At 38.4% G+C, this 14,217-nt stretch overlaps 1 protein-coding gene across 2 annotated transcripts in view; it reads left to right on the top strand.

Moving 5' to 3' along the window:
• The window catches only part of LOC149197572 (triacylglycerol lipase 1-like), a 175,583-nt gene extending 168,385 nt beyond the window's left edge, over positions 1-7,198 (top strand). For both annotated transcript variants that reach the window (XM_089403931.1, XM_089403930.1), the window contains one exon: positions 7,077-7,198. In XM_089403931.1, coding sequence (XP_089260057.1) covers positions 7,077-7,192 — 116 coding nt within the window. In that variant the 3' untranslated portion in view covers positions 7,193-7,198. The remainder of the gene's footprint in view (positions 1-7,076) is intronic.
• Positions 7,199-14,217: the final 7,019 nt, after the last annotated feature.

Genomic DNA, 14,217 nt, shown 5'->3' on the forward strand with positions numbered 1-14,217 from the left:
CTCCTTCTGAGTTCTCTGCCGAAACTTGCTCCTGCATTCAGAATCTTCATGACCGAAATTGTTACAAATAGAACATTCTATTTCATTTTCAAGAGCAGAGAAGTTGTTGTAGGTCCTTTTCATGATCCCAGTCATACCCCTCTGTTTATGAGCTTCTCTAGTCATGATTGTCTTTTAGGCAACACATTGAGCTGCTTTGTGACCAAAGTTATGACAAGAAAAACATTGGCCATTGAAGAAACTCCTGTGATTATTAAATCTACCAGCCAAATGATTGTAGTTCCTATTGACATCCATTCTTGAGGCAAATTGAGAAGGTTTTACCTGTGGCTGGTTGTAGCTTCTGTTTGTCCTTAAAGTAGATTGCCCTTGATTTACCTAGTAGTCTTTGTTCATTCGAGGTAAATTGTCCCTGATTTATTTGGTGATTTTCATTGGGTCTTTGTTCACTTTTCCTTGCGGCATCAAGATAACTCTTGGAGGTAGATGGTTTCTGCGCTTGAGTTGTTTCTTCATTATATCCCAGACCTGTCTTGATTAGTGGAGAGCGCTGCACTTTGATAATCTCATCTAACGTGTCAGATCCTTTAACAAATCTAAGATTAAGAGCTTTTGTTTTCTCAATCTCTTTTTTTAGTCCCACAATTTCACATTCTAACTTTTCATGATGTTTTTCCTTTTCAACAAGTTGAAATTGTAGAGTATCTATGATCACATTCTTCTCTTCTAAACAAATTTTGAGTCTAGACATCTCTTCATAAAGACTTTCTTCATCTATAGCATCCAAAAAATCATCATCTTCAAAAGCCATTAAGAGTTTATATTTATTACCTTGTTCATCTTCGTCACTATTTGAAAGTCCATCACTATCTTCATGAGTGTAATAGCTTTTCTTATTTACATTCTGTTTCTTGTTCCATCTAACAGGTTCCTTACCCTTGTCAATCTTATCCTTATGAGGACATTTGGCAGCATAGTGACCGACTCTTCCACAAGCAAAGCATTTGAAAGGTAACTTACCTCTAAATCTTCCAGCACCCCGTTGAAGGTTCTTGACAAAATTTGATTCTTCCTCTTCTTCTGACACGTGTCCTGACTCATAGTAATCTCTTTTGCCTGAGGCCTTGAAAGCAGCTTCTCTCCTGTCTGATGGTCCTTCTTTCCTCATTTCATAAGCAGTCAGAATTTCGTGCAGCTGTGACATGGTAAGGTTTCGTAGATTCTCTTTTTCTTCTATTGCAGAAACTTTAGATTCAAACCTAGGGGACAAAGATCTTAGAACCTTTTCAACCACAATAGCCTCTTTTATTTCTTCACCCAAGTTTTTCATACAATTAACAATCTCATCTACACGAAGGAAATAGTTAGCCACACTTTCATCATTGTGCATTCTGAGATTTTCATACTGAATTCTGAGGGTTTGAAGTTTTGCTCGTTTTACCTGTTCATCTCCTTCATAGCTCAGAACAATCTTGTCCCATATTTCTTTTGCTGATTTATATTGCATAACCTTAACGAATTCTGATTGAGATAGACATCCTAATAGAGTATTGACAGCCTTTGCATTTGTTTCATATTGCTTCTTACCAGTCGGATCTGTAGGAGTTGCTGAAGGAAAAGTGTACCCTGTATCTATGATATCCCAGACTTCTGTACCAAGAGATTGAAGATAGGTTGTAACTCTTACCTTCCAATAGACGAAGTTGGTCCCATCAAAAATTGGTGGCCTGATTGATGCTTCTCTCTTGTAGTTGCTCATGATGATGGATCTTCCTTCAAGCAATCAAGCTTCTTCAAAAGGACCTGCTCTGATTCCAATTGTTGGAAATAATACTGAGGGGGGGGGGGGTGAATCAGTATTATCAAGTCACTTATTTTCTTTTTCAAACCCAGATCATATACGCTACTTCAGTTAGATAAAACCGCGTATATACGCAACTACAGAGAAGGAAACCCGCGTATGCAATGCAAACTTATAATTTAATTTATCTTACTGATGTTGATCATTAATCTGTGTATTAGAATCAAATAAACAATAACCAGAAACAGTAAAACAGATCTGAAGACAATCACACACACAAGAACACAAGATATAAGGTGGAAACCCAATGTGGGTGAAAACCACCTGCTGCAATTCGTCTCTATCTTCTTTTAATTAGAAACTTCTTTTTACAATGTACTGGTGCAGTCCTTTACCAGTACGCAGGCTACAACCTGCAGAGAGCTACAACCCTCTCTCATTCTCCAGCTTCTCCTGGAAGGGAGCTACAACCCTCTTAGCTCTTGCACTAGCCAAGATACTAGTACATAGGTGCTGGCCTACAGAAGGCTACAACCTTCTCTTTCTTCCAGGGACCATGTTTCATAAATTTTCAGACTGGATCCATGAACATCAATCAATCATCAAAAATTTCTGCATCAAACAATCTCCTTTTCACCAATTAGAACTGAATCAAGTAGATACTTCTCTGACGGCTGTACCCAAAACACAGTAATAGTAACCACACACCAAATTCTGAACCCTGAACACTGCAGCAATAAACAGAAGCAACTAGATTACAACTCAAAAGATATACGCTACTTCAATAACCTTAAAACCTGCGTGCATACGCTTCTGTGTTTGGACCAACCTGTGTATACGCTGTTTTTATTCACTGAACCAACGTGTATACGCGCCTTCGCTTCACTGAACCTGCGTACAGATCTATAAAGGATAATTCACTCTTTCAAATATTCAGACACTAATTAACCAGATTATTAGATTTATAGATCAAGCATGCCCCACATATAACAGATCAAAATCATACAAAGATACTATCAATCAAGCCTAAAGATTATGACCCATCAATAGAACTTATCCTTCTCTTTGCGCTAAGGTTCCTCCTTCATTCAGATCCAGATCTGCACCATAACCCCAATCACCAATATTTCAGATCTAGCACTTATTAGATATTCAATTAATTCAGATGATCCTTTGCCAAATGATCTCCTTCCTCTTTTATAGTCTTAGGCCTTTCACAATACCACGGTCCAAAACCATAATAAAATAATACCATGGACCCTATACTTGGGATCAACACTTCTGACGAGATACCATGGTCCAAAACCATAGGTTCAAATACCAAGGACTAACTACCACGGACCAAAAGTAAGTTCTCCAACATATACGCGCTTTTCCTTGCGTGAAAGTGCGTGTATACGCATACGCGCCTTTGTAACGTCTAACCCGCGTGTATACGCGCCTTCGTCTAGGTGAACCTGCGTATATATCTTTTTCCTTCATTCTGAGAGCCTGTACTGAGATCTGTCACCAAAGAGAGTTGCCATCAAGGACAACACCTGTGCCATAGCTCCAAACCTGTGCCATAATGCCAACACAACAAAGTGAGGAGCAGTGAATAGGAGCAGTGAATAGGCTAATTTTAGGGGCAATGAGCATTTAAGGAGGACGTTGAATTAACCAAGCCGTACAGGTCAATTCAATAGGGTAGAATTGGGCCAATTTGATAGGGCCGAATTGGGCTGATTTCACTAGCCTAAGCTGGGTCGATTTGGTTGGGTCGTATAGGCAAAAGACCACTTGCCCATACAAGCTGAATTGTATTAGGGCTATACAACGAGTTAGCTGGGTCAAAGAAACTGCATAGAGCTGGGCCGTACACGAAAATTCTTGAAGTAAATTTCCTATTGTAAATTCTTGTAGTGTACTTGTTGTAATCAATTTTCGAGAAACTGAATAAGAATCCAAAATTTGCTAGTCTTCCCCACATTGGGGTTTCTAGGGTAAAATTGTGTCAAACTATTTTTATGCGTCTTGTTTTCTGTTTATTTATTTCTACTATGCATTATGAGTTAGGAACCCAATGTATTTCTTGCCTTAAAATTCAGATCTGAAGAAATTAATTTTTATTTCTGTTGTGGGTATAATTTTATTGGACATTAAATCTAACTTGGGTTTAAGAAAACTGACAATATCCACCTAAAGAGGTACCCTCCTATTAAGGTAACCTAGAATAGACCATTTTTGAAGATGATTGCATAATGTTATTGCTAGGATTCTCCCATATTCCTAACTTCAGTTAGGGAAAACCTAAGGCGGGGCATGGTGTGTAGGAATTGGAATCTATGGCTGAAAATATCCTCGATGAAGAGGGATACACATCATTGATCTTGGTAACTGAAGAAGGTGGAGAGGGAGCCTCTTAAATCCTGATATAGGTAGTGATAGCATCCTCTATTTTCATAGTATAGGGGACACCTAAAAATGAGGTGAGTCTTTGTCTTTGGCTCCTATAGGTGGCACATTTGCTAGATCCTATCTAACCATGGTATACGGTGGTCAATCTCTATTCGGAGTCTATGAGAACCAACTTGAAGCTGTCCCAACAAGATCTTGAGTGAATGCATCTAATGTTTGCCTGTGTAAGGGGGATGCCATCCTGTAGCTCCAAAAAGTGCTCTAGGTAGAAGGACATCTTCGAGCCTGAGCTCATTGGAGGTGAGGTCCAAGTGACCTGAATGTACAATTTGTAGATATCCTCATTGATGGCCTGGTTTAGTACTTGTTAATTTGGCAAGAGATGGCTCGACATCAAGGGGGAATTTGAATGGGGGAAGGCGCTTTGGAGAGATAGTTAATGACCATAGAAGTTTGGATGCCTCTAAGAACCAACCTCAAGCATGTCCTGAGGAGGGGTGACGAGGGGTTTATTCGAGGTGAGAGCCTTTGATGAACAAAGAACAACATAAGGGCATGCCTCTCTCTTGGTGGAAGAGTCTTTGAAAGACCTACCTCTATGAAGGAAAGAGACCAAATGGAAAGTGACCTCGAGGAAAATGGGTGGACACTGAACTATGCCTGCATAATAGCTCGTGGAATTGTTTGCTTATAGCGGATGATGCATCTAAGAAGCAAGGCTTGAACTCTCTCCAAGCTGGCCCAATCTATCTGCAACAAGCTCACCCCCAAACTTCAGATCCCTAAAGAACTATGGGTCTAATAGTCGCTTCCATGAGGTGAAGTTTGAACAAAATGTCCCAAAACTGAACACTGTCTCTCAATGAGGGCCAAGGAACCATATCCTTTACTGAGTTGAGGCTAGAGGGCTTGTCACATACCAAAAAGAGGCCTTGTGATTTGTACCCCCAGGTGGGTGTAAGTTGTCGTGATCTCAATCTCGGCACTGTGGTAGTAGAAATGTAAGTTTGCAAGAGATCTCTTCGATGCATTGAAGACCAAAACATTGGTTTTATCCAGGTTGGTCGTCAACTGTTGAAGGTCACAAAAGCTAGACAGTGCATCAATTTGTCTATGCAAGCCCTCAGAGGTAGAAGCCAACAAGACCAACTCATCGATGAGGAGGAGAAAAATCAACACTTGGTGTAGAAGTCAATCATCTCCCTCTTGGATATGCTCATGCAGGAAAGACTCTAGCTCATAAATATACATCTTGAAGAGGGTTGGCAAGAGGGGGCATCTATGCTTTACCCTAATGGCACTCTGGATGAAATTGGAAAGGCTATTTTCCATCCTGAGCCATCCCAAAACTGACTCATACATTGTTAAAATGGCTGCTAGGAGGGTCTTGGATATGCCCATGTCACGAAGCCTATGGAACAATGCTTCCATTGGAACTATGTCAAATGCTTTCCAAAAGTATACAAAGCAACTGCAAACCTTTGAAGAGCGATGACGAGCCTCCTCAATAATGGCCCAAAGAGTAGTTTGCTTGACTTTTCCTCTTTTGTAAACCTGACTTACCCACCTGTGCTCTCGATTTTCAACACCTTGATGATTTTGACCATTCTGACCCCTAGGTTTGCCAAACCTGCCCTAATTTGAACTAGATATGCCTTCAATCTTCCATATCCTACTTAAAATTGCCACATCATCATTGTCTTGTCCACATCATCATGGCCCTGTGATGGTTTTTTAATGCCCTGAGGAATCTGAGGATTATGAGACTTGGATTTTATTCCTTTTCTTTTCTAGATTATTTCTGACATATTGCATTCCTCAAATTGTCCAACACTAACCCTAATATGCCACTTGGAAACCTATAATACCTGTTTGACCACCTTTGACTAGCTGTAACTTGCCATTGCCATCTCTGATAAGAATTTTTTTATGTGCCCTATCATATTCTCATAAAGCTTAACAAAATGAGACCAATTTAACTTTTGACATTCTGAGACCACTCATTGAATTAGGTCTAAGTCATGCTTCAGTGTTGTATTAATGAAAAATAATCTTTAAGTCATTTTAAGGTTTATGCATCTAGGGACTATGCAATTAAGGTTTTTGTCATTCCTTTACCATAAAAGGATATGCTCTCTCTTCATTTCATAATCTAATTTAAGTCATTTTAAGGTCTGTACACCTAGGGACTATCCATTTGAGGTTTTTGTCATTCCTTTACTGCAGTAGGATATGTGATCTCTTCATTTTATTATCTAAGAAGTATTTCTCTCTTCCAAGTTATCTTCAGTTCTTGGTTTCTTTGTGTTCCATTTCTTTTTGTTATATTATTGTAGTGGTTATTTTCCATGGGTTCTTATTAGCTTATGTATTGCATATACTTTGTGTATACCATTGTTTAGCTTTCCCCGTATTTCCTGAAATTTTGAAATTTTTACTTTTCGACACTTGGAGATTTCAGAAGTATCAGAAACATCACACATGCACACATAAATTCACATATGAACCTTTAGCTTTTAGCACTCTTGATTTGCAGAAAAATATGGTAGGAAGACAACAATGTCTTGGAGCTTGACAACAATGAAACTTATATCCACCCTTCCTTTTTGATGTTCATGTATGAGAATATTTCTTTATGGAGCTCATTAACTATGAATTATTGGAACTTTCATTGATTACGATGTCTTGTAAATGCGTCAAATTTTCTTTTCTTCTTCACGATAACTATTGCTCTTTACTTATGTTAGCTATAGTTTTTAAACGAATAGTGGATAGGCCTTAAAAGATTTTAGATTTTGAAATACGAGGAAGACTTGCTTTGCATTAAAGAAAAAATAACTAAGCTCTTTTTATTTGTTCTATTTTCTGTGATTTATAGGTCCAAATTGTTGTTTGAACAACTCACGCGTTGATTTCTTTCTGGAGTATGAGCCTCATCCATCATCTACAAAGAACATTAGACATCTTTTTCAAAGTATGGTTTTGAACCTTTAATCTAGTTAATCTTTTCCTAGTGTGGTCATGTGTTTATAATTATTTTATTCAAGACTTGCTCTGCATTTATTTTTATTTGCCAAATTCATTATATGTAGACAATTTGCTCTCTTATAATTTCCAAATTCTAATCCTAGAGTAGTGGGTTGTGCTATGTCTCATGATGTTTTTGTCTTGACGCGTGCTAATATTAAATATGGTACATGTATGACTTTGAGCTTCAAATATAGAATATGCAAGAGTCATAAGTTGGGCCTGCAAACTATGATATCCACCAACAAGGAGGATACGGGTCTACAAAACTGGCAGTAGCCAATTGAATCTCAGATTGGCTTGCCAATCTCAGGATTAGCTCCCAACTAATGGAAATCTGTAGAAATTTCTGTGAACTAGGGCTATTCATGCAACTTCAAATTTTACCCTTCCCTAGATGTTTCCTAGGTCTTAACCCTATGAATTTTCAATCGTAAGGCTGCTATGAAATATAAAAATATAGCAACAGTAATAATGGATAATATTTCACTTAAGAAGCCCAATCCACTAGCCAATTCAACAGAAAAGATATGAAAGTGTGTCAATGAGTTTCATCCCTCTAGGGAAATCTTATTACACAAAATAGATTTGAAAATCACTTATGACAGCTATAAATACAACAACAAATTCGCTCTATCTTTTTCAATATAAATGTTAAATCAATGAACAATTGTAACCAAAACTTATGTCAAACCATTGACGGCGCATTGCTGAACCTCAAGTGTAACTCTCCATTGTACATTTGTCATTCAAGAAACTGAAAGATCTTTTTTCAAACTAGGAACAAATACAACATTGCTCAACTCAAGAACATCACTTGAAGGCATTTGAAAGGAAATGGAGCCAACTCCTCTCATGGGATATAAGTAGCATTGTCACGAGCTTCACACGTGTGCCTACCTCTTGCTCCTAAAACCTGCTAAATAATGAGCTATCATATGTCATATCTCTTGAAGCTTCACTTTCCAAATACCATCCAAAACTAGACACTATATTAGAGCACAAAAAAGAGACCATAGGAATATCCAATGAATTAACGTAGAAAATTCATAATTTTGACTTTGACCAAGTTGGCTTGATAAAGGACAAGTTGACCCACATGTGCGAAAAGACACTTCAAACTCATATATATATGTAAGGCATTGTTGGAGCTCATTTTGGCATCTCATCATCACACACATTCATCTAAAAATTGCAGAGGCTAATCCACATGTGCGAAGGAGTCAAAGGAGGATTTTTGACCAACTTCATTCTATCTATTGACTTATTTTGACTTGGGCTGTTTTGGATTTGTTTGACCGAAGGTTTGACTGTTGAAGGAGGCTAAAATGTTGCAGATGCTTCTTGACCTATTTGATTAAACTTCTGTCCTATTTCTGGCTTATTGAATTTTGTTGACCGCAAGGTTTGACTAAGGCATTTGACCAAAGATTTCAGGGACTGTGTTGACTAAGGTTGACTGAATTTCAACCCTATTGTTCAGAGCTTCCACAGGCCAAAATTCGGCCCTACTGTTGCAAACATATACTTTGACTAGAGTTGACTTTCTTTGTCTTTGTTGATTGGTTTTGACTTGGACATTTTGAGATTAGATTTGGACTAAGAAACCAGGGTCGTCCTAAACCCTCTGCGTGTCCCGATTTGGTTGAATCAGACACGATTCGGTGGGACACGTGTCCTCCAATCGTGTCCAGTCGTGTTTGGGGAACGAGTCCATCGTGTCCCGATTTCGGGACACGTTGTTGAGAAATCTAGGGCATTGAATAGTTAAAATATTTCTTTGCTTGATAATTGCTTGTGATATGCTTTTACTTCTTAGCTTATAGTCTTTTCTTCGGTATGTTATTATTGTGTTCTTTTCATCAAGTCAATTACCAATATGCACAATAAAAGACAAGTGACATAGTATGTAGGCTTGTCAGCTAGGGCCAAAACCTCTCACCTCTTGAGGGGAAAACCCGGTCAAAATTCTTCTTCTAGATCTTCAATTGACTAGTACCAAGACCATGACACAGACCCTTGACTCTAATATCCTCTCAGGAACCTTGTCACAACCCTTGATGCTCTGCCTCTTCCCTTCCTTGACTTTCTTCTTGATCGCGAACTTCTCTCTTCGGCTCCTTCTAGAGAAACTCGGTCTCTATGCTTTATAATGCTTCTTTTCGGCTTCCCCTAGAGAATCTCGGTCTCTAGTCTCCACATCGCTCTTTCTCGGCTATCTCGAGAGAATCTTGGTCTCTAGATAAAAAACCCTGGTCTCTATACTGCTTCTCTTTGATCTTGACTTGATGCCTTCGATTCTTCTTCAAAACAAATACCCCAGAAGAAGCCTTCCTTCGCTGATCCCAAAAGAATCTCTCCTTCACACTACCTAGAAGAATCTCTTCTTCGTACTGCCCAGAAGAAACCTCCTTCGCACTGCCCAGAAGAAACCTCCTTCGCACTGCCCAGAAGAAACCTCTTTCGTTATGCCTAGAAGAATTCATTTTGTTGTCCGAGAAGAAACCCTTTTGATCACTTCTTCGCGCTTCTTCTTGTAGCCTTTCTTCTTCGCACTTCTTCGCCTCTTTTTCCCACTTTTGCTTGATCAAATGCAGGTTGAGTTTCTTGTCTTCAAGTGAGGCCGAGTATGGCTTATATATACACTTCCACACATGTCCTTTAGGCCGACATGATCCTTAGAGGTTAGGTCGACTTCTTTTAGCATGTTCTTCCATCGTTGTAGGCCGACTTGAAGAGGATAAGTGACAAGGTCTTGGAGGATACTTTACATAGACAAATTTGACCTTTTACAAAGTGTAACATGACTTCATTACATGACAATGACTCTAACACTTTATGACTAGATGACAAATAAATCCTAAAGACTCTCAATGAGAGTTTTGACTAAAAAATAAAATCCCTTGTTCATGAAGCCCATGACGTAGGTCAATACAATAACTTTATTTTTCTTCTTTACATCTTATTACATAAAATCATAATTATATGTCATTATGAAGACCAAACCTAGTTACACTTTTCAACACATGTCCCTTGATTGGATGTCCCATAAAGGCCTGTTTTGGGTCATTTTTCCCTCACTTTTCTCTGTCTCCCTTGCTATGGGTGTGTGGGAGCGAATAGCAAAGGGTTTGGGAGCATTTTGGAGGCGATTCGTCTTTATTTATAGGCTGAGGGATGAGTGGTTGAAGGGAAAGACAAAGATGTGGGATGTCTTTCCTGATGATATGGGTTTGGACAATAGTGCTGAGTTGGCATTGGCCAACTTGGTTCTTAATGAGCCAGTGCTAGAGCCTGTCACTTTTGGTGATTGTGATACCGTTGAGGGGTCATCCTCCACACCAACAAATGCGGAGATGACATTGGATACAAAGGAGGAGGATGCAGCAGAGGAGAGCAGTGGTGACCATGATGATGACATTGATGTTGATTTTGATGATGATGATTGATGACTCATGAGCTACCTACTGCCTTGAGGTTGGTAGTTGTTTTGTATTTGCTATTTCTATTTGCCATTGACATTGCTACTACCTATGTAACACATTTTGATTTTGATGACTTAATGAGAAAACTGTAGTTTTTTGTCTTTCTTGGATTCTCCTCTTGGATCATTGATGAATCTGTCACAATTGTATTTGTATGCATAATGTTACTTTGTAAAACTTACATCTAGATGAAGATCTATGTTTGAATCAATGAATTTGTATCATGAATGAGAATTTGTGTAAGAAATGTATAATTTTTAATATATATATATTTTAATAAAATTCCTAAACCCGAAATCCCTACTGCAACAACTTATGATATTTCTCCTACTTGTTAGATTCACTGTTTACATGAACAAGTTATTTGCAGTTTCCTACGACAAACATCGAAATACATACACTGTAGCCCACACCAATTAAATAATAGGACGAAACAAGAAATTGAACAATAGAGAAAGATACAACACAAATGACAGTTGTTTTTGGACAATCGTCCTCAGAAAAACCCAATGCGGGAAAACCGATGCAGCAGATATGAGGGTTTTTATTATTAAGTAGTAGTAAATCTGAGTACAATTCCTTGGATGCTCAACTAGCAATCTGATATAAAGAGAAACTGGACAAAATGAATGGCGAAATGCTCTCACCCTATCACTGGGAGAATCTGAATCTGATCACGCTGAACTGGGGCCTCTACGTACCCTCTATGCCAAACTGCATAAGCCCCACGCAGTTCCTGCGTCACCCTTGTTGGGTATCACACTACTCCTTCTGCGGACCCTCTGTTGGCTGGAAAATCCAAATCTCTGCCTCCTGGTCTCACACCCTGGCTCCTGGCTTTTGAAACTCAATTTCCTCAGTGGGAATTCGATCTCCCTCTAAGGCTTGCGCTGCCATTGCGTCAGCTAACGTCTGCCTCTCTCTGGACATTGTTCTTCCCTCTCTGCCTCGTACTCTCTGACCCAGACAACTTCCTTCTTCTGGATACTATCTCTGCCCCTCGCCGCAAGAGATCTCTTCGATCACTCCTCTAGCAACTGCTACGCTGCCCTCTATGAGAAATTCGATCTGCTTCATCTCTCTCTGTGTGTCTTCCAAATGACCCTCAAGATTCCTTCAATAATCTTTTCGTTGGCATTCAACGACCCAGATTAGAAGCTAATCAATGGCTAAGATCATTTCTTCTTGATCCTCGTCTTCTTCTAGAAGTTACACCCACAGTTAGATTAATACCCATTAATTATTTTATTTTCCTAAGTTTAGACTTAGGGTCCCATTAAAAATAATTAATTATTTTAATAAAATTGTCTCCGGGTGGAATTTTTCAAAACGCTTTCTCGGTTCTTTGGAATACATGTGCCCAAGCATCCCTGCAAAATTTGAGGGTTAGAGCACGTCCGATGCTACCAAAAATCAACACTACCTACTGCCTTGAGGCTTGTAGTTGTTTTGTATTTGCTATTTCTATTTTCCATTGACATTGCTACTACCTATGTAACACATTTTGATTTTGATGAATTATTGAGAAAATTGCGGCTTCTTGTCTTTCTCCTATTGGATCATTCATGAATCTGTCACAATTGTATTTGTATGCATAATGTTACTTTGTAAAACTTACATCTAGATGAAGATCTATGTTTGAATCAATGAATTTGTATCATGAATGAGAATTTGTGTAAGAAAAATATATATATATATATATTTTTAATAAAATGATATATAACATGTGTGAAAATTCCAAACATGAAATTCTACTGCAATAACTGATTTATTTATCCTACTTATTTTCCACAATAAGTTATTTACAAAACCCTTTAGTAAACATCAAAATAAATTCTACTGCAGTTGTCACATAATAGCATAGAGAAAAGAACAAAGAAATACAAGCACAAGAATCAATCACATCAACATAGTTATTTTTGGACAATCGTCCCTGGAAAAACCCAATGTGCGAAAACTGGTGCAACAGATGAGGGTTTATTTATTATTCTTTAGCAACAATCTCTTTACAAGGAATGATTTTGCAGGACTTAGAGAAACTTCTGAGAAAACACCTGAGATAATTTTCCTCCTCACTTTGGAGAAATTCTGACACCCCAGAGGTCCTCCAGCCTTTAATGCGTCACCTCTGCGTCATCTCTACGTGAGGATTGTGTGAGAACTGTGTCCCTAGCTGCGCTGTCTCTCAGAGCTCTCCATCGGCGCTATCTCTCTAATGCATTGCGTCACCTCCTCCTCATTCTCTAACTGATGTTGATGCCCTCCTCTTCCTTCACCCTACAACTCTCCCTTTGAAATCAAATTCTTACTCTTTGAGAATCGATTTCCCTCGAGTTACTGAGTATTTGCTCGTTGTGTCTCCAAATGACTCTCAAATCTTCCTTTATACTTTTCCTATTGAGATATCAACGATGGTGATCTAATCTCTAATTAACGACTAAGATTAAATTAGACTTGATCCTCGTCTCTTAGAAGCTTCTCACCCATATTTTCATTTAATACCCATTAATATTTTAATTTTCTTAAGTTTAGACTTAGGAACCTCATTAAAAATATTAATTATTTTAACAAAATACAATCCGAGTGGAATTTCACCAAACGATTTCTGGGTCTTGGAAATCTCATGTGTTCTAGCCCCTTTGTTGATTTGGGGTAGCATCGGATGTGCTCCACCCACGAAAATGGGTGGAGAGGCTAAAGCACATGAGATCTCTAATACCTAGAAATGGTTTGGGCAGATTCTAAACAGTTTGAGAGATATTAAAATAATTAATATTTTTAATGGAGTCCCTAAGTCTAAACTTAGGGAAAGTAAAATATTAATGTGAATTAATATAAAATTGTGTTAGAAGGGTCCAAAAGTCATGGATCAAGCCAGTTAATCTTAGTCGTTGATTGTAAAAATTTTCTGTTTTCCCAACCCGGTTTTCAGTTTCACCTTATTTCTCCCATGTAGTTAAATGCCCATTCCCATAGCCATACATTTAACAGACTGAAAAAATAAATATTGCTGAAAACACAAATTCTGGAAATTTTTCAGAGTGCTGGAAATTGCAGAAATAAAAATCAGCAATTAAAAACAGCCATTAAAACACATTTAAACTCAGTGATTTTTGGTCAACTTGACCCTGGAAAAACCCCCTACAACTCTTGGGGAAAACCAGTTTGAGAGCTCTTCTTTATTTCTGGAAAATGCCTTTTACAGAGAGAAAATTTTTCAGCAAAAAAATCAGCAAAACAGAAATTTTTCCAGCAAGCAAACTTATCTGTTTTTCAGCTAACAGACACTCTGGAAAATGGCTGTACGAGCTGTACGGACCGTACGGATGTACAGACTGTACGGACGTACGGATGTACGGACCGTACGGACTGTACGGACGGTCGTACGGACTTGTACGGACATACCTCGAAATTCGTGTAGAAAATCGCCTCCTCGATATTAGTGCTGAAAATCAATTTTTTCACTGTTTTGCTCACTAAATCTGCCTTTTTCTGCTTGTTCTTTGA

Source organism: Pinus tabuliformis, chromosome 2_2 (assembly GCF_031772625.1).
Source record: "Pinus tabuliformis cultivar Carrire ecotype Pingquan chromosome 2_2, CPIR1, whole genome shotgun sequence".
Classification (NCBI taxonomy): Eukaryota; Viridiplantae; Streptophyta; class Pinopsida; order Pinales; family Pinaceae; genus Pinus; species Pinus tabuliformis.